Source organism: Athene cunicularia (assembly GCF_003259725.1).
Source record: "Athene cunicularia isolate RWA chromosome 2 unlocalized genomic scaffold, athCun1 chr2_part2, whole genome shotgun sequence".
Taxonomy (NCBI): Eukaryota; Metazoa; Chordata; class Aves; order Strigiformes; family Strigidae; genus Athene; species Athene cunicularia.
Genome location: NW_020799096.1, coordinates 7,592,534 through 7,614,487, shown reverse-complemented (window position 1 = coordinate 7,614,487; position 21,954 = coordinate 7,592,534). Strand labels below are relative to the sequence as shown.

Here is a 21,954-nt window from a genome sequence, read left to right as displayed (position 1 = left end):
CTAAGCAGAAGGGAGTGAAAAGCTTCTAATCAGCTTTTAAGTTTTTGGTAAAACCCTGTAGGTTGGATCTGATGCACCTTAGGTTTAACTGCAGATATTGTGTCAAAGTGGGGCACAATTTGGGGATATCTGCCAACACATTTACAGCAGACCAACTAACATGTTTCAGAGAACAATGCAACTTGTACGAGGAACAAGAATTGTTCATTTCCTCATCCCCGTTGCCCCCACCACGTGTAACACAAAATCAGCTTACTACAATCCACACAACTCCAATTAGATTAATTGCTTGAGGCACTACACTGGAAGCTATTATTTTGTATTAGCAGCGATGGATGCTCCTGTAAGTAGATGTGGCTAATGCACGAGCGACTGGTTTGGTAGTAGAGGCACATACACAGAAAGGCAGGTGAACAAACATGTCAGATTTGCCAGTTTAAACCATTAATCCACAAGTCAAGAAACCAAGTCAAGGGGTATCAAATATTACGACAAGTTCTGCCCTTTAAACTGAGCCTAAGATATGCCATGCATCCACTGGATGAGGTCAACAAAAGAGTCCATTAAAACCCACTTATTTTGCAGCTCAACACTTGAACTAACAGTGCAGACAATGCCAACAGCTTCAACCTCATGGATAATCACAACAGGAGAAAATAAGTTCATTGAGGAGTCTGCCCTCAGTTCACCAAGCATGATAGACATTTCACATGAGCTTGAAGCCAGGGGATGCATCACCACAGTCCACAAGAATTATTGTACACTAGTCTAAATTTTAGCTGGAATTTTCCTGGTTCCACTGACTTCCCTAGAAATATACTGATTTGAAATAGTTTTTTGCCCCATTGTAATAGGAAGGGAATTATTGCTAACAATACTTACTGACAAAAATACTATATAGTCATCCTGAGTATTTCAAACTACTGAAAGTTGTTATAGTAACAAACACTCTTGTTACATAGCAATCCCACTCTGATCAGAAAACAGAACAAGACAAAGCAAAACACTGATATCCTTTGCTTTTCCTTCTCAAGCATTTCAAAGCAGATAAACACTTCTATTCATTCAAAAGCCATGTCCTTTCAAAAAAAGCCATGGAAATGTCATTTTCTTTAATGTCATCACTACAGTCACTGAGTGAATAGCACAGTTTTTACTCATGAGCACCTGCTGGGAAACAGTTTGCCTCTGATAAAAATCAAGAACACAGTCAGCTGAGCAGCCACACCTGCAAACGAGATTTGAGTGATCACTGCTGGCATCTAGTACTGGAGGGAAAGGAAAAGGCGTTGGGGAAAGAAAACAGGAAACTGGAAGGGGGAAAACCTATAGAGGCTGCTCAGCTTTCACATCTGCCCCCGAGCTGGTGGCAGTCCCCTGCAACTCTGCTGCCACTGCTCCTGGAAAAGAACCCAGCCATGGCTCACCACCACCTTCGCACAGAGAGAAGTCCAGCAGTGAAACATGCCTGCTGCTGGAGGCGGCCCGTTTGGCCTCAGCACTACAGGACAATGCAGGTGGGAGTGGATGAGGATGAAGACTGAGATACTGCTGTCTCTCTAAGGTGTCTTTGCTTTGCAAGGCGATGCTGAGGCTTTGCAGAGGCACTGGGGTGGAAATAGTGTCTGGGACATAGCTTGACCCAGACAGAAATACTTCTTAACCCACAGAAACACTAAGTGCCCCTGGCATGCCATGGACAAGGCATTCATATGTTCTCTGACTGAACCAGCTGTGGTCAGTGGCCTGCGGGGATATCCTGATGACAGACCTTCTGCCATGTGTCTTTGCCCCTCAGCCCTCTCCAGAGCTCCCACTACTATGCAGGCAGGATAAAGAAAATCCTAGGAGAAGGACAACAGGAAAGATGAAAGGCTTTTATGATCAGCAAAGTTGAGTTACAGATTTAGCTAAAAAGTTCATCACTGAGGTAAGGGAACTAGTTCATTTGGCATTTTTACTGGAAGATGACACAGGAAAGTTAGGGATACTGGTGTTCCTAATTCAGTACTCTGCTGTTAAATCAAGGCACCACATCCAGGAGGGATTCTTCCTTTTCCCTTTTGCTGTCTTTGCCAGCAAAGGAGATTTTCTGCTGTAATTGCCAGGAAGATCTGCAGGACAAAGAAGCAGGAGAACCAAGACTGCTTTTCATTAAAGACACTTAAGAAATGTTCTAAACTTGGGGAGAATCAGTCTCCTAGGAACATTAAGAAAATCTGTATGTTTATACAAAATTCACTGTTCTCTCCAATGAGACACCTCAAGGAGAGAGTCCAAAGACAGCTACTTCTTGGCCAGTCACTGTGACATAAGCTGAGGTATTAGTTACTAATTATGATTTTTTTTCCTGCCCTGGTATGTTTTTTTAATCCACTGAATACATACTGTGCTCTCCTCTATGCCCAGACAGCTTCTACATTAAACCTAGTGCAATGTGACAACCTGAACTCTGCAAGTCCCTGCTATGTAACATTACACAACATCCAACTTTCACGAGTATGAAGATGTACCACAGCCTGTAGCAAACAGTGTTCATGGTATCATCAGCAATAGAATAGAATAGAATAGAATAGAGAATAGAATAGAATAGAATAGAATAGAATAGAATAGAATAGAATAGAATAGAATAGAATAGAATAGAATAGAATGGTTAGGCTTGAAGGAACCTACAACGATCATCTATCCAACTACCCGACCACTTCAGGGCTGACCAAAAGTTACAGCAAATGCCTCTTAAACACTGACAGCCCTGGGACATCGATTGCCTCTCTAGGAAGCCTGTTCCAGAGTTTAACCACCCTCTTGGTAAAGAAGTGTTTCCTCATGTCAAGCCTGAACATCCCCTGGCAGTGTAGTAGCAAATGTCCCTTAGTGCATTGGTAAGAAACATTGAGGAAATCATGCATGTTCTCTACATCTCTGCAAAGTTCCTGCAGAGGGAACCAAACCCCTTTCTTTCACCTCTGGCATCACCACAACCAAGAGAATGTATACAGTATAAATGCCCTTATTTACATAGTCTTGAATATACATACCAATTTTGGCACCAACGTCCAAAATGACAATAATAGTACCTCTCTTAATCTTCCAATACTCAAAATACTAAATCCTAAAGGAAAAGGAGACTTGCCAGAGTTTTAGATAAGATCTGAACATCTTCCCACAAATAGGCAAATAACTCACCGAAAGGTTGAAGTCACAAATGAGCTCTGAAAGTTGTACCCCATGTCTGAAGTGCATTTTGTATCTCATAAAAACACAGCCAGTGGGTGTGTCAAACAGAGGAACTGGACAGCTTGCTTTGACTGGGACAAGGGGATGTGATGGCAATAGCAGCAATGGGCTATTTTCCCAGTTTGGAAGAGTCATCATTTGCCTGGCTGTGCTTTGGGCGTGGATCCAAATGTTCTGGTCTGAAAATGCCCAACCTTTCCACCACACCAGTGTAACCTCTGCTCACTTGGTTTCCAAAGTCTGTGCCATTTCCCTGGTGGTCTGTTGGCACTGTCCAGCCCAACCTATGGCTCTGGTCACACTTTGGCTTTCCTCCAGGCTGTGGCTGTGGAACTCAACCCCCTTACACCCCAGGAAAAGGGTTTGTGTCCAGCCGGGTCAAGTCCCTGCTCCTCCTGGCTGCAGGGCCTCATGGCCGTCAGCTCTGGCGCAGAGAGGGGACGGTGAATAGGGGAGGCCTCTGGGCTCAGGGCTGGTTTCTGCCAGGGCCTGAGAGAACAGGCACAGCCCTGGGTTTGTCCCTGGAGCCGAGCGGCAGGGGACGCGTCAGGGACGCCCAGCAGCTGGGCCCAGAGCGTGGCCACCAAGGGCAGGGACAGCCCCGGGAACTCCTGGGCACAGCGACGGCCTCGGGGCCAGCGCCCCAAAGGCTTCCTCTGGGGGGCTGGGTGGGGGGCACTGTCAGTCACCCCCATGGCACAGTGCCGCCCCATGTCACAATGCCGCCCCCATGGCACAGTGCTGCCCCCATGGCACAGTGCCACCCCATGTCACAGTGCCACCCCCATGGCACAGTGCCGCCCCCCGGACACAATGCCACCACATTGTCAGAATGACACCCCAATATCACTGTGCCACTCCCTTGTCACAATGCCACCCCTATGTCACAGTGCCAGCTCCATGTCATAGTGCCAACCCCGTGCCACAATGCCACCTCCATGTCACAGTGCCACCGCGATGTCACCGTTCTACCCCATGCCACAGTTCCACCACCATGTCACAGTGCCACTCCATGTCACAGTGCCACCAGCATGTCACAGATCCGTCCCCATGTCACAATGCCAACAACATGTCACAGTGTTGCCCCCATGTCACTGGGCTAACCCTATGTCACAGTGCCACCAACATGTCACTGTGCCGCTCCATGTCGCTGTGCCGCCCCCATGTCACAGTGCCACCACAAGTCACAATGCCACCATGTGTTGGTTTAAGCCTTGCGGGATCGGAGAGCACGTTGCCGTTGCCCCTCCCCCACCCGCAGCCGGTCGGGCTGGAAGTTAAACACAGATCCCGGCTAAAATAACAAGAAATTTAATACAACAGAGTGATAGAACAATCTGAACAACAACAGTAGCAATGATAACAACAATAAACAGCAATAACAGTGAACAAGACAAACGATATACAGAGAAATACCGCTAAATGGTCACGGAACAAAGCCGACGCGTGGGTCCTGCCACCAAAAAGCCAAAGAGAAAGTAAAATCAAAGTTTCCCGCCCCTGGACCTGATGTCAGCATGGTATGAATAACCCGGCTGGAGATCCCTTCCCCCTCTCTCTCTGCTGCGGAAACCTAACCCTATCTGAGCCGAACCAGGACACACCCCCATTTCACAGTGCCTTCCTCATGTCACAATGCCATCAACATGTCACAGTGACACCACCATGTCATAGCGCCACCAAAATTTCACCATGCTATCCCCACGTCACAGTGCCAGCCCTATGTCACAATGCCACCAACATGTCACAATGCCGCACCCATTTCTCAATGACACCTCCATGTCACAGTTCCACCCTATGTCACAGTGCCACCCCCATGTCACAATGTCACCCCCATGTCATCATGCCACTACCACAATGTCACAGTGCTGCCCCCATGTCACAATGGCACCAACATGTCACCGTGCCACCCCCATGTCTCAATGCCACCACCATGTCACAGTTCCACCCCATGTCACAATGCCAACAACATGTCACAGTGCTGCCACCATGTCACAGTGCCACCCCATGTCACAATGCCACCAACATGTCACAATGCTGCCCCAGTGTCACAGTGCCACCCCCATGTCACAGTGCCACCCCCGTGTCACAGTGCCATCCTCATGCCACAGTGCCACCCACATGACACAGTGCCACCCCATGTCACAATGCCACCCCTGGCAACGCAGCAGTTGCCATGCCCCAGGGCCACTGTCCCGCTGCCAGAGCTGCCTGGGGGGCAGCCAGAAGACATCCCAGAGGAGCTCCCTGAGGGGAGGGTGGGATTACTGGCAGGGGGCTGAGGGAGGAAGACCAGCGGCTGGAGGAGGCGCCTAGAGGTTCTCCGCTGCAAGGCCAGCTCCCAGCATGGCCACGTTCAAAGCCCATGGGATGGATGGAAATCCTGCTTCAGCCTTCAGGGAACAGACACAAACCCTCAGGACATGAGAAGAACCACCAACCCCTGGAGGTGCCCGAGGCTCTCAGGCCTTTCCATCTGGGTAGCTGTGGCCAGCCCCAGGGAATGCCTTCTTGAGGAGCACTGCAGAGCTCGCCGGCCTCATCCCCTGCGGAGCCAGGGGCAGCAGCCGTAAGAAATGGGATGCAGGGATGTTGCCTGGGGTCCCGGTGCTTTGGAGCACCCACTGGTGCTCTGCCAGGTGCGGGAAGGATTCTTGTCCCCAAGGTCGATCAGGCCGGGGGCCTTTGGGCACTCTCGGGAGCCCCTGAGATGGCTCCAGGCTGAGGGAGAACAGGGCTTGGGCATCTCCTGGGAGGCGTGACCAGCCTGTGGGACGCGGAGGCAGGTCTTGCTCACCTGCTCAGGGAGTAGCCGATCGCCATTGCTGGGGTCAGGAAGGAATTTTCCCCCGGGGCACATTGGCGCTGGCCCCCGGGGGTTTTTTGCCTTCCTCTGCAGCGCTGAGCACGGCCCCTGGCCAGGGCTCCTTTGGGCCATGCTGGCCAGGTGCCTGCTGCTCCTGCTCCACCAAGATGGCCCTCGTGCCCCGCATCCGGGGGGAGGAAGCTCTCTAGACTCCCAGGGTGGGCCCCCAGGGTGCCCCCCGGGGTTGCTGCTTGTCCTCTGTAGCACTGAGCACAGCCCCTTGCCAGGGCTCCTCTGAGCCCTTTCGCTGGGTTCTTGCCTGCGGCTCTTGCCCCTCCAAGGCCCCCCTCGTGCCCTGGCTCTCCCTGGCTCTCTCGCCCATCACAAGCTTGTAGAGGGAGCGACTCTGCTCCCCCTTGGCTCCATTTCCCCGGGGGTTCTTGCTCGTGCCCAGCAGCCTGTGCTTGGAAGGGCTCCAGGCTCGCTGCCCCATCCGGAGCTGCCCCTTTCCATCCCTCCCTGCCTGCAACACAAGCGCCGGGCAGGCACGAGAGCGCTTCTGGTGTGTCACTGGCCAGGAGGCACAGCGGCGGAGCAAGTCTGGGAAGGAAAAAACTGTGTTTGTCACCGATACGGATCATACTTGGGAAATACGCCGTGGTACTGCACACCTCTTCTTACAGTGGAGCAAGTCTGGGAAGGCAAAAACTGGTTTGTCATCGGTACGGATCATACTTGGGAAATACATCGTCATACCGCACACCTCTTCTTCTTCCTCCTCTTGTGTGTGGTCAGTGCAGATCCTCATTCTTCACGTTCTCACTCTTCAGGAAACAGGGAGTGCTTGGCCTGTATTCCTGCTGCTACTTTCTGCAGCTCTGACTTCCATTTGCCAGACTGCAAGGGATGTTTTTTTGAGCTAAGCTGAAGAACACATCAGCCTGCTCCTGGCTACACATGTGTGTTCTGTTAATGCTCGTGAGCACTGGCTCTGAAATTGCTTCAGAAAAATAAAATAAAATAAATTAATCAAAAATAAAATAAATTAATCAAAAATAAAATAAAATAAAATAAAATAAAATAAAATAAAATAATATAAAATAAAATAACACAAAACTAAACTAAAAAAATAAAACAAACCAAACCAAAATAAAATAAAATAAAAATGAAAAATATAAAAGATAAAACATAAAATGTAAAATAAATATAAACTATAAAACATAAAATATAAAAGATTAAAGAAAATATAAAATATAAAATATAAAAGATAAAATATACAATATGAAATATAAAATATATAATATAAAATAAAGTAAAATGAAATAAAATAAAAATGAAAATCATAATTCTGTTTCCACTTGTAATCTTTGTCATACGTGTCTCCTCGTTACTGGACTCACGGTGCGCGCAGGGAGTAGAACAGCAGAGTGACCCCGTGTCACGCCGAGCGCTCTGCAGGAGCAGCTCTGAGGCGGGTCTGGGGGGTCCCTCCAGGAGAGCAGCTCTCTGCAGAGCAGGTCCCAGCCCCCCAGGAGACAGGGGCAGAGACGGGCACAGCTACAGCATCGCTCGGGCAGGGACTGAAGGCCCCGGGCTGAGCTCAGACACGTCCCCTGGGCCCTTGGCAGGAGACGGGGGGGCTGGGGGTCCGGGGGAGGCCGGTCCCGGCCACTGAGGCCTCTGAGCACCCCCAGGACCCTGACAGAAATAGACTTCCAAATGTTTCCAAGCCAAAGAAAGTAAAATGATGTCACTTAGTGACTGTAAATAATACTTCTGGGTACATCAGTGCTCTGATGGTGCTTTCTCACTATACAAAGTGCAGGCTCCTTGAAAAAATGGTTGATTTATCCTCTTTGCACTGACACAAAGGAGTCATTCCAGGAGTCAGCAGACGTGCATGCAGCAGCCGGGCTCCCTGCGTCACTGTGAGATGTGGCTGAGCAGCCAGGGGACTCTGGTTTCTCCAAGGGTCAAGCCCAGGTGGGAGCACTGCCAAGGCTCTCTCCTGCACGCAGTCACCTAACCTTGTAAAACTTCCCCAGCTTTGTGACCTCCTGGGTGTTCCTTCTTCTCATGCACTTCAAATTGACAAGGCACAAATTCAAAAGCAATGCAGAGGACTGACCAACCTGCCAGCAAGGAGATGGATGGGATCATGCACACACGTGCCTGTTGTCGTCAGCGTCACTCCTTCAGAAGTGAGACTAAACCCAATGTAATAAGCTTCTTTTTTTTTTTTTTTTTTCTTTTTTTTTCATTCAGGATGCTGCATGTGATTCACAGAAAAAAAAGCAAGGCAATAACATTTTATCAACTACCAAATTGTGTGTGTTTATTGTTTCTTAACTACACATTAATTAGTGGCTTCTTCCAGCATAAGCACCCCCCTCTAAACGTAATCTACATAGAGCATAAAGTAACGACAGCATGAGAAGGGCTGATTTGCAAACCTTACTGGCGTAAACAGTAAGCCACGGTAATAGGGCATGGGTAGGAAGGTATCAGTGTTAAAGAGCCAAATAGAGAAAACCCACTGCGTCCCTAAACCAGTCAGTGCCAAAACATACACTGAGGTGGGAGGTGTCTAATGAAGAGAGTGTCAAAACACAGCTAGTTATTTCCATAAGTGCCAGACAGAAGGCACTTTCCTATAATTCAACATGACATCGTCACAGCGAGTATCGGTACTGGAGGGCTGGACTGGCAACAAATCCACAGTGTCTTCTTGCAAAAAGAGACACTATTAGGTTGATTGCTCCCCTCTCTTGAAGGTGGGTCCTCCCTGCTGCTGTTTTTCTAACAGTTAACAGATCCTTAGATCAGATAGTCTTAAAGGGGAGTCAGTGTTATCGTTCCCAAACAGATGAGGAAACAGGGGCATACAAGAATTATTTAAGCAGGGTCATTTATCAAGTCATCAGTAATGAAGGGACTATACCTGGTAGCTTATATCAACACCCTCTTGTCTGCATTTATATTCTCTGCCTTCTTATAAGGGTGGTCTGCAGACTCAGAACAAGGATCATGCATAAGAAGGTATGTGGGATTTGTTGTTTGCAGATACTCATTAACGGATTCATGGGTTGAAAGTGGTATAACGTCAGAGAAATGGATGAAACATCCTGTGTAAGCACTGCTTGTTAAAAATAAACCAGGGACCAGTACAAACATGTGCAAATTTATAAAAAGTCAGCTAGTTTTGAAATTAGATCTGTTTACATTAGATGAGAGTTATGGCTGTAGCGTAACATGAATGTTTCATTCCACAATGTTTCCTTAAAACATTTTTTTTCTCCAAAAAGCAAGAGCTCTCCAAAATCCCTACAAAGAGCAAGACCTCTAAATGCCACCTGCAAGAAAATCTTGGGTGAAAACATCCAGAGTAGTAGCCTCTCCTGTGAATACAAATATAAGAATTTAACAATTGCTGTGACCCTATGAGAAATAATATATACAGGTAATACTTACGGTCACTGCCAATGATGAGAAACTCGAGAAGTTAAGGGGATGTATTTATATTTCTTGTTCCATGCTTTCTATCTTAAAAAAGTCTGGGGTTACGTGATGTGAGCACGCTGTTCAGACATTTAAATTTTACTTTCAGTGATTGTCCATTCTTGTTCTCAAGCAGAACAGTAATCCCTGGAGCACATTGTTTTACTAGGGGAATATAGTGTTTTGAACTCTCAATTCCTGTTTATTCTTTTTCTTATGCCCAAGCAGTGGCTGCAGCTGTGCCTGGGGAAACAATCTGCTAAGGTGGCAGCTGCTGAAGAGCATCACACCATGAACAGCTTTGAGAACTGAAACAGTGCAGCAACATGCTACTGTGCATTGGCACCTGTATGCGGAGCCACACTATACCTCATCTGCTGGCACTGATCAAAATACCTCTAGTAAAACTTTCCTGACACTTTGCTTGAAGTTTGGAGGGTTTTTTCTTGGTGAATTATGGTTGTCTTCCTGCAGACTTACTATTTCTTTAACCTATTGTGCATTATACATCTATGAATGCCCTTGCATATGCACATGCAAGATAGTATATTGTTCATGCAAAGACATTGTTGTGTTCAACAGCTTCATATAACCCTCCTTTTCTCCTAACAGTTGTGTGGAACAAAGATGAAGGGGATAAGAAAATGGTTATCGAAGTGAAATAGAGACAGCAGGATTTGGTAGATGGGAAGGGCACAAAAAAACCCAATGCTCTTTCCACAAGACAGCCTTATTTTTTCCCTTCAGCATCTAAGTCCATGTGATAAAGGCCCAAATTAATTTGCTGATTGAATTAAAATAGTCTGTGAAACCTGCACTGCAAGTCACAAAACATAAGGTATTTGTTTAAAAAAACTGAAGTACGGTAAAGACCATTAAAAAGAACAGTTCATTTGTTCAATTTCAGTGAATGCGTTTAACTTTTTTAATGTAATGTGTAAAAGTCACGCCATACCTGGAGAGGAAGTCATCTATGTCCATCTCCCAAACAGAAGGCACTGTGAGTGCCTATTTCTAAAGCTGCACATATAAGCAAATTAGAGTGAGGTGGTACCAACTGACCTGGCAATGTAAGGTGCTTTGCTGAGGAACCCAGGCCTCGTAAGACAGCTGAACATCGTGATGGACCTTTAAAGAGAAAGAGTAGATTCAGCAGAAATGGATGGACGGTAGTCCCACCAGCCATGAAAATGCTTTTTGTAGTGCTGCCACCACTTACAAGGCGTTTGTTGTCTCTTGCTGCCACTTCTTATCCATGGTTTTAGGTGAGGCTAACTTTGAAAGTAGTCTCACTTCTGGAGACCTTTCCATCTAAAGGAGTCGAAGTTTGATAAATGTATCTTTCTTCTTTTTATCATTTACCGGGTTTGGGTGGAGAAACCTGAGTTATTGATTCTGTGTTTCACATTCTTAAGTTTTGGACCTATGATGCCAGATGTCAGACAGCCTTCCCTTCAGCTACCTCCGCGTCCTCACAGAACTGGCAGTTGACAGTTTTGTTGCCCAGCACAGCTGTGAAGGCAGTTACACAACACCTACCTTGCTTCTGTGGCAGTTCAGCAAGCTGCTGACATCACTTTGGGGACCACCAGTTGGTAACAACTCCGGACATCTACGTCATGGGCTACACATGCCAGAGAAAGGACTCTGATACTGGATGTGCAAGCAGAGGTGAGTCACTCAGATCATTAGATGCCTTTTCCAAAAAATCTTTTCTATCTTCTTGTTTATGTGGCAGTCATTTCCAGTTTGAAGATCATAGTCAATTATATCAACACTGTAAATATCTAACAGAAATTGGCAGCTTGGGTTCATCTCTACTTGCACTGGACTGGAGGTACATGCAGACTCAAACTAAGCTGGTAAGGTATAAGAATACAAGCAGCTACAGTGGCAAGCACATCACATGTTCTTCAGGGAATCAAGACCAGTGAACCTCCCAGAGAGGAAAGGAGTGAAATAAAACTGGAATTTAGGGAAAAAGGGAACACACAAAGCCTTTCACACTTGTATTGAACATCTCTGAACTCTACATCCTCCTTAGAGAGAATGGCTTTGTCTCTGCCACTCTTTAGCTTTTTTTTTTTTTTTTTTTTTTTTTTTTTTTTAACAGCAACAGCAAGGGAAAATTCTGGTCATTACTTGTGTGGAGTGATGACTACTCCAGAGACACTGCCCCAGTCTACGATTCTTTGTAGAAAGTGCTATGTAGAGATGTAGCTGAAATGCTGTGAAAGCAGGTCTATAACCAGTACTGGAGGACAAGACCAGCTCTGTGGGATCGATACTCATCACACAAGAAAAAAAATCACACGAGCAAGTGTTTCAGTGGGCACGAGAGTGGTGTGCTGTTGTTCGTTTAGATGCTGTTATGCTCTGTGATTTCAGTCAAAAGAGAAAAAGGGAAAGGCGAGGTTGACATGTCTGATCTCCAAACAGGTAGAGATTTACACTGGGGGTTCTTAAATATGCTATTTGAAGTCTCTACCTCAATTTCCCTGTCTTCAGAAATTAGGTGAGGCCCCTAACTCCTCCTCACAGGGGCAAGTGATGAACCATGACTGTGATCCAAGCAATATTCCCACTACACTTTATGGGGAGCTGGACGCTGGAAAGCAAAAGGCAAGTGCCATGTCTGGATCAGATGTAGAAAGCACCAGAACAAAATGAACCCCTCTACAACTTTAATTCAAATGGAGTGGAGACCTCATTGTTTTTATTTGGTAATAGGATGAACATACATGGACTCAGTTACAGAAAAACTGGAATGTTGAAAAATGTTTTATACATTTAGAGACCACAAGCCTCCTCTTTCAAATAAGGAACTAAATATAAATATATATTGTTTAAAATTATTCTCAGAACAGTTGAGAATACCTGACATTACATGGCATCATTCATTTCGGGTTTGCATTTTTTTTTCCTTATGAGTCTTAACAAACCAAATAAGATGTTTTTTATTACCCTACCCACCCTGTCTCAAGAGCAAACATGTTGACTTTTGCTTTCAGCATGTTTTTTAATGTTTTCTATCCCTGCTGCAAAATACCATAACCTGCCTCTATCTTCCTCAAAAAACGTGAGAGAACAGGTGTCTTGTTTATTTTAGTTCAGTTCAAGAAAGACATCTCTATTATCAGTTCTGCTAATATAAATATACTCTAAAGTTTATGTTAAACTTCATACATAGAATTCCCTGCAGAATGCTAGCTGAGAAAAGGTTATTTTACAAGACCAAGATCCTTGAATTTGTTTAATTTCCCCTTATCCTTCCTACCAATAAGCTTAATGTTTCTTAACTTTATTTGGGGCCTGTCACTATAGGGTTAACCACAAGAGCAGTGAAATCTACTGTCACAGACAAGCCACAATGTCGACCCTTCCTCCCTGCTGAAGGTAGGTGCAGCTGGGGTATGACTTTGATTGAAGTGCCTACATGCGTCATCATAACAAAGAGAGAGATATAGTCTTATTTAAATACGTTGTGGCGGCAACAGCTCCTACCACAGCAAAGGAACACAGAGCTACCCCAAGCCTTTGCTTGGCACAGACAGCCCTGTTCGTAATTAGCTGTATATGTTCCGGTTATTTAGTCTTTGGCCCCAGACACTCGGTGGGACCAGCAGGACTTTGCATGCAACTTCCTTTGATTTCAGTGCAACTGAAAGAGTGATCAGGCCCTAGGTGGTATTTCACTCTAAGCTGATGTTGCAAACGCAATGGCTTTTGTCTATTGGGGAAGAAGGGGGAGGAGAAAAGGGAAGGGAAATACTCCTGTGAGAATCTGGGCCTGTAGACAACCAGAAGGTCTGGTAAAAACCCAACCAGAACCCTACAATAAAAATAGCAAATATTTAAAAAAATTGCATATAAAAGTGTATAAAAATATCATCCAAGCAAGAAGAAAAGGAAAATGCTCCCTCTGTCATTCTACTGCTAGGTTTTATCACTAGAAAACCCCAATGGCCATGAGTAATTTTGTTTATGAATGTACTCCTACGACCACCAGCAGAGACAATGGGATTATGTATATTCCTCCTACCACTGGGTAGCTTCTAAAACCAGGGTGTTACGAGCACACAGCAGTCAATACATATGCACTTGGAAGAAACTGAAAGAATACAAAATGCCTAGGGTGTGCTGCGAGTCTTGTGAGTGAGTGCTGTCACGTGCTTAGGTATGAGGGTAAATAAATTCACTAAAACTGAGCTTCAGGTCCTCAGCCAGCTTGTCTGGAAGTAGCTTCATTTTCTTCTACCCGGTAGTTAAGTCACCAGAGCAGAGAGATCTGATGCCTCAAAGTCCCAGTCCTGCTTGGGTACAGATCAGAACCCTTGGTGTTTGCTGGGGATCAAAAGGGACATTGCGGCAATGAGAGGGCAGTCTCAGCAAGTGGAAATGCATGCCCAGCATTTCATTTTAACAGAAGATAATGGCACGGGCAGTAGTGACCTGCCCTGCTCCTGCTTTGATCACAGTAATTGGACAAGAAATGTTTGTCTGGGGTTGCAAAACTGTCTGCCTGTGGAAGCAGGGGGAGCACTAGGTTAGGACGCACACCTGACACTAAACGGAGACTGGAGCAGACCTGCTCATGTTGTAGGTAACACAAGCGGGAAAAACCTCTGTACCCACTTTGGATGGAGCTGAATTTATGCCTTAAAATGTGAAAGCATGTTTTTTTCCCTCCTTTCTAGCTGGCCAGCACTGTTGCCCACTCCCCAGAACAATTTCCATGGAGTCGGTGCTGCAGGGCTCCTTCCCATCCTCAGCCAAGATGTTCCTGCTTTTGAGTGCTGATGTTCAGACACTACACCAGCACAGCTCTGACATCAGCATGTGCAAAAGCACAGGATCGCTCTGTTGTTTGCAGTTATTGGGTGAGGTGATGGATTAAGAGTAACAGAGAGGGACTTGATTATGCTGTCATCTGCTGAGTACAAATAGCTAACGTGGCTAGCACAGGATGATGAGTTTTATTATTATAAAACGAAATGTGATGAAAAAGAAGCCAATAAGAAATACTTAGGACCATCTCATGAGTTCCTGGAGATGGACTAGTTTATCTACTTGAAGCAAAAAAAAGTACTGTCCTTGTCAGATTCCATAATTTCTAATTTGAATAGGTTATTGTACTTTTTAATTAAAAGTCATGATTGGGACCCACCATAGAATTTGCAAGGACTAACAGCAGAAGTATTTGCCTTTAGCTAAGTGAGCTCACGGACTTTCTGATTACAAAGCAGCACAGCACTATCAGCTATCTAGTTTGAAATATTTTTGCTTCCAGACTGAGTTTATAAGACTCTGTAAGTACATATACAAACATTGGCATATTTAAAGGGTAGTTTGCAAAAAACACCACCATATACCATTTTTCTCTGGCATAACCAACTACATTTTGGAAAGTTTCTCTCCAACTACAAAATTTATGCTCGAAAAAAGAAACATCAAGAAAAATGAATTTGTCTCTTTCATTCGCCCATCAGGGACCAGGCTTCCAAATTCCAAATTAACTCTGATGGCTAAATGTCCTAATGTATTAATACATAGTGTGTTTACACCAGATGGAGCTATACAAAAGGCTGCACTTTTACATAAACATCAGTCTGCCTGGATTTACTACTCTGAAATATGTTTTAAGTTTAAAATTGCAAAATTTCTTTTTTTAATCTACCACATATTTTATCATCTGGAAAAAAAAAAAAAATGTTGCCTTCTGGCATCTATCTTTTTTGTCCAACATGGAAAACAGTAGTGACATCCATCATCTCTTTACAACTAAACATAGACTTCTGACCATATAACTTTTGAAAAAAAATCATGTGTTTGTAAGGAAAGCTGATTGACTTAAGCATTTTGAGAGCGTACCTCACATGTTTTTGCATTAAAAACAATTAATTAAAAAAATATACAAATCCCTTCTTTTACATGTGTGAACTCTTCTTGCATGTTGTCACAGAAATGCAAGGTTCAAAACACTGATTGAGGGCAGCCCAGAGTACTGTCACCCTTTGGGCCATTTCAATAATTAACAGGATACAATGAGGGTGGTGAAACACTGGAACAGGTTGCCCAGAGAGGTGGTAGATGCCCCCTCCCTGGAAATACTCAAGGCCAGGCTCTGAGCAACCTGATCTAGTTGAAGATGTCAGTTGAAAATGGGGGTTGAACCAGATAACCTTTAAAGGTCCCTTCCAATCCAAACTATTCCGATTCTATGATACTATGATTCTATAAAAACATACTGCTTCCTTTTCTTTCTTTTTTTATTTTTAATTATAGTGTGTCCAAGAGTTCAAGCACTACATCACCATGAGTCAAAGGTCTGCTAATTCCCTGAACACCAGTCCCAACTAAAGGCAAAAGCACTGACAGGGATACTTGCAAAGGTATTCCTTCCTATTTTAAGGGGGTAATGTGCCTGGATTCTCCCTCTCAAGTTACACAAGAGTTTCTGGGAAGCAGAAGATGCCTGGTGCTCTTCCAGCAAGGCAGAGATTTCTGGGAGCACCAGCAGTCCCTGCGCAGAGGCAGAAGAGCGCCGTCTTTTATCACACAGCTTCCCAGCCTGTGCCTACTGGTGGGTCCTCACAAATAATTCTGTAGAATTTCAGCATGAGGCCAATGGCACGGGCCTTAAATTTTCAGAATTTCTGACTTATTCATTGCTTGAATAGTCTTACTGCAGATGGAAAAGGAAGGCATCTGAAAAGATAATTTCAATACATCTGGGGAAATTTAGGTAAGGATGTAAAACCAGAAATTCTTTCTCACTCTGTAAACACAGGCCATTAGCTGATGAACATCTTCTCCTTTTCCGTCTTTTTTTTTTTTTTTTTTTTTTTTTTTTTTTTGGTAGTTTCATTTTGTGGAATAAAATAAGAGAAAGCAGTTTTGTATATTTTTTAAAATATTTATTATTTTTTTACACAATTGCACAGTGGCTGATCTCTAGTTTAACTGGGAGGTGTCTAAACATACCATTCCTTGGCTCACAATGCACTAGCACAATGCTGCAGAGTGTTCTCAGGAGGTGGGGAGGCAGAATAGAGGAATGTAGGTGTGATCCTGGGAGGGGACCCCACGATAGATGCTTTCATCTGGCCTAGTCTCTTTGTAGGTTTTCAATTTCTAGATTTTCCTTTCACTTTATATATTTCCAAGTTAATAGATTTCATGGGCATTTCTTCGCATGACAAAAAATTCTTAAAAACGCTACTAATCCTCTGTAGTTTATCCAAATGATTTTAAAAGAGCAGGAGAATGTTAAGAGCTAGCTCTGACTGCCTGCATATTGCAAAACATTTTGCTGCATACCTGTGTGCTGAGATCAGTAACTCTGACCATAGCATCTCTTCTAGAATGGCAGCTCTGATCTGTAGTCCCCAAGAGATGGCAAATCCACCACTTAGTTATCAGCTTCTGCCAGTGGGGAACAACCCTAACACTGAGGAAGAATATTTTCCAGTCTGATTTCACACCTTTGTGCCAGTGCATGAGAAACAAGAACTGACCAGCCATGAATCAAGCAGTCTGGCTTTGCTCTCTAAAAGCAGTCACTCCCAGAAAGAAAAGAAAGTATATTATCAGAAACAGATGAAGATTCAGGTTTTTAAAATTATTATTATTCTACTGTGCATAATCTAAGGCATCTTTAGTCACTGTACATTAGGTAAGAGTAACTTAAAAAATATTGACTAACTCATCCTGTACCTCTGACCAGCCACTCAGTGAGGGTATGTTCTCCCTGACTTCAGGGAGAAGCCAGATGAAGCAGGGACTGAATCACCACTGTGGTATTCAGCTCTGCATATTTCATCAATGTGCCTTCAAAGAGCATGGTCAGAGCTGGAAGTCATATTCTACCACTCTTATCGGGGTTGAATGCTGATGGAGGAGGGGAAAAGGGGAGGTGGGAAAGTGCTACGTGGTGACACAGCTTGTCACACAACATGGAGCGTGCTCAATGCTGGCTGCGGGGCCACTGTCCTCCCAGCACCCCGCTTTCCTCAGAAAATCTACCCCAGAGCTACCATTGAACCAGGAGCTCACAATGGGAACACTATGTGCCCTTACATTTATTTTATTTAAATTAGTTGCTCCAGTGAAGCCAACTATGAGTTCTAAGAACCACAAGAGTTATTTTTGTACTTCTTCCTTCTGAAAACATGTGATTGAAGTGCAACCTTTTCACAGTATGAACCTAATCTAAATCTCTAGCTTTGAACAAACTCAAACGCTGGTGTCCAAAAAAAGACCTCAAAATATCTCTAGCCTCAATAATCAAAATCCCAAATACAAATACTCCTGAGTGAGAAGGTATTCACATTTAAATGTGGATTTAGGCTAAGCTCACTGCTGTGATTTCTCCTAGTGTCACGGGAAGCTTGTCCCTGTACATGCACAGTTTAAGTAGGAACAGAGACTCAAGCTCTAATATAGGCTGGTGATAAAGTCCTGTGCTTTTGAATGCGAAAAGGAAACACGGAAGATTTACCTTCCCTAAGCCAATGTCTTGCATGTTCTCTACATGAGAGCAGTCTGATTCCTTGTAGAACACATATACAACTAACACAACAAGACCTTACCCTCAACAAAAAAGACTTAGGCAAAATAACCCAGTTGTATGTGTATGTATGTGCCTTGATTTCCACATAGACAGGTAACATGACTTACAATTAAGTGGATCTCTGCCAAGACCCCAAGCCAGAAAAGCACTTACATACATGTATGACATTTCTCATATAAAGATACTTTCCTGAATCAAGGCCTCAGTGAGTTAGTTTTTAATATTTTATTTTTAAAAGGGGCCAAAATGATGGCTACTTCCTATGTGTGAAACTCCACTGGATGAGACAATTTTATCCACTGACTCCAGCGGTGCATTTAGGACACAATTTTTCATTTTGGTTTTGTCTCTCCATACATCTCCAGCCACACTTTTCCTTTTCTTTGGCCTGTCCATTCAGTCAGTGATGGAAGAAAGACCACACTGAGATGAAAGCAGTAATTGATTCGTGTGATTCCCTGCTGCCCTTCTTCTCTTAGGTCCGACATAGTGGTTACTAGTAGCCCATGAACAAATGTGGGAAACAGCTCATTATCTGTAATCTCAAGTTAAGGCAGGCAAATCAAGCAGTACATTACTACATGCTCTCAGAATCTGACAATAAAATCAGCCCTGTGGGAATACCTCTTTCATCGATTATTCCTTTCCTACTACTAACTGCAAAACCAGAACAAAAACAAGGGTTGAGTGAGTCTGCCTGCTGTTTGAAAAACAAAAAGGTTTTGCTATCATTGCATCATCTGGTAAAGACATCATATCCTAACAAATGGTCAAACGATTCTACAAATTCACCATTCTTATTAATAAAATCTTCTACAGTGAGGGTAAAACTGATGTCAGATTCTGTCTACCAGCAATTGGAAAAGGCTCTCAGGGGAAAAAATAGAGTAAAAAAAGTGGAGTATTATAAATTTTTTTTTTTCTTTCGCATCACCCTAATGTTGGTTTCACAAGCTGAGGCATAGGAAAGGGCCATACCAGCTTTTGAAGATGACTCTCATCTATTTACTTGACCTGTCCAGAAAAACAGAACCATTTGCATCAGGAAATCACCTCTTTTGTTTTTTAACAAAATCTTCCCAAAACAACAAAAAATGCACACATACACAAACAAAAAAAACAAACAAACAAAAATAAAACTGACCCAAAAAAACAAGGCCCCCACCCTAGAACCCAGAGTCATTAACTGTGAAGTAGCCAGTGGGAGGAGGAGTGTTTTGAAAGTTGTTTAACGCCTTCCCCAGAAACTGGTCTTTGCAGAAGGAGGAGGAGAACAGGAATGAAGAAGCTCAGCTAAAATGATGAAATAAATTTGCAGTCTCTTTTTTTATATATTTTTATTCTTCTGTATCTGGAAAAAAAAAAGAAAAAGAAAAAGAAAAGTGTCAGATGCTGCCTTTCTCCCCTTTGTCCAAGAAGCAGGTGATCTGGGAAAGAAAAAGAAAGGTATCAGTTTATTCAGTCTCTTTTCCTCCAAGCAGTGCAGGTTGGCTTAACTGTTGAAAGGCTGCAAGGTGAGGTGCACCAAAACAATACCTCCTATTGGCTTGACTGGTAGTACCATTCTGTCCTATACAAAGTGAAATACATTGCTCTCTCACTAGTTCAGTGGGAATTCAACCTCTCCCATCAATGGGATAATGTGACAGAGTCCAGCATGCTTAGGTCAAGAGATCCCATTGGGTTTCTTTGCTGTAGGCCTCTCTGATCACCCTTGCTCTTTCAGTACCTTTTTGCTCATTGAAAGGAACAATGTTGTACACATGATGTGAGGTGAAGAAAAGAAAATGCTCCAGACACAAAAAACCACTATCTTTCAAAAGCTCCTTTCTCCCAAAGAGCTTGCAATGAAAAGCACAGACTTATGCATAGATAGGTGCCTGAGATCTAACAAAATACGTGCATTTTACAATCTGCTTCACTCCTCTGTTAAATATTTATAATCCCTGGGCCTCAAAATTAGGCTGTATTTGACTAAAATCATCCTGAACATACAAACATAACTGTTTCCTATGTAGTTATACTACAAGAGAATCTTCACAATGAACAGATCTCCTTGAGGAAGAAATGTAGACAAGAAACTTCTCTTTCTTTCTAGTGAAAGAGGACAGCTTCTAATGTAAGAGGACTCTCTTTCCAACCCTTCTCATACCCTCCTCTAGAAATCCTCTGGAAAAGCTTCGAACAGGAACATGAACATTATATTCTGTATTGGCTGTCCCAACCAGCTATCTGAATATCCCTGGCACTCTGCTTCGCTACTGTTATTTCTGACAATCTTTATGTCAGCAGAGTCTGAAAGTGCATTTGAAAAGGTCTCTCAACCAAGGACATTCAGCCCAAGGGCAGACTAATTTATCTGTCTGTAAGGCTGGGCATGCCTCGAAAGATGTGATTACATCAGAATCTTTTTGGCTCCCTTTCAGAAAATCAGTTTCTTTGGTCTTCAATAATATATTGCCTTTTTTTTTTTTTTTTTTTTTTTTTTTTTTTTGGGCAGAGGAAAAAAAGGGCTAGCAAAACAAAGATCTAAGGCTTTGCTGCTGGATTGCATTATCTCTGATGAAAGTATACAGTTGCTGCACAGATCTGCACTGAGTTGGTCTCATTTTCTTCTACAGTACAGTTAGCAGTGGGACTTTTCCTTTCAGGATGGTCCCCTGTAGGTTGCTACTACAATATCTTGCTCGCTAACGCAATGCTAAGGTGCTGCTGTAAAGAATTAGACTTTCAGCATTACACTGGGTTTATTTAGGCTGAATTGTCACATTCCCAGCACTACTGACAGCATAATCTACATTAGGCAATAGTAACAGCCATAACAACAGTATTACACTTTTTTGATGTCTCCTATCTAAAAAGTTCAGCCTGATTTACTGTCATTAACAGGATCATAACAATCCTGTAAGAGGTATCATTAGCCACATTTTAAACAGAAAAGGCTGTCCCAGAAGGAAAGGTAATCATTTGGGACATGTGGACTAAATGACATCTTTGAGCAGTAATTATTTCTGAATCTCTTAAATGATTTGCTGAATCACAGCAGGAATCTGAAACAGAGCTCAAAGTACCACGCAACATGCCCTTCCCTTCCTATGCCATCCATAATCACAAAACTTTTAACCCCTCCCATCCCCGTTAATGAAACAAGGGAAAATGCAATGTTTTTTCCAGACCTTAGAAGTTCCCTGTGGAGAACTGAGTCATATATTGCTTTTTGTTTCTGTTAGCCACATCATCAGCTCCAGTAAGAACATTCCAGTACAGCATTTGCTTCAAACTGTTTTTCTACTTGGTGGAGCAGATGTTCTGGTTTCCCAGCAGAATTTCCCTTTGGATACAACGTAGCTTCCCAACAACTACCTTAACCTTGGATGTGATTCAGCCTCTTTTTCATTTCAGCACAATAGATTCAGTGCAAATATTAGTACTTATCAACAGAGGTAACTGAAAGAGGAAAAAGAATGAATATGCAACGCTCAGTACACAAGAAGACTTTAAGTAGTTTCGCTTGGCATATATTGAATTTCATTACCTGAAACAGCCCCGTCTGAATGAACATTTCAGTCCTTCAGTGTCACTGACGAGTTTGTATTGTTTGTCAAGGTTGAGTTCTGGCCTTCCCCTTGATCACTAATGCAAATACCAGTGACTTCTACAGCTCTTCATGTGATACCAGCACCCACTGTGAGGGGGTTATTAGGTCAATTTCTGCTATCAGCTTGTAGTTTATATTAAGGCATTTTTAACTTGTGCTTGCTGGACTATGAATGTATATATTTAGTGTGTTACTATACAGTCTGATGTGCTGAAGTGAAAACACACTGCGGTTCGTCTTTTC

The 21,954-nt window shown here is 43.6% G+C and overlaps 1 protein-coding gene across 5 annotated transcripts in view; it reads right to left on the bottom strand.

Annotated features, from left to right (window-relative positions):
- The window catches only part of PDE1C (phosphodiesterase 1C), a 318,823-nt gene that overhangs the window by 3,767 nt on the left and 293,102 nt on the right, over positions 1-21,954 (bottom strand). For 4 of the 5 annotated variants that reach the window (XM_026844000.1, XM_026844001.1, XM_026844002.1 and 1 more), the window contains one exon: positions 10,604-10,669. In XM_026844000.1, the coding sequence (XP_026699801.1) occupies positions 10,604-10,669 (66 nt within the window). Of the gene's footprint in view, positions 1-10,603; positions 10,670-12,465; positions 19,465-21,954 lie in introns of those variants that run through there. The other variant, XM_026844004.1, reaches the window with a different exon arrangement.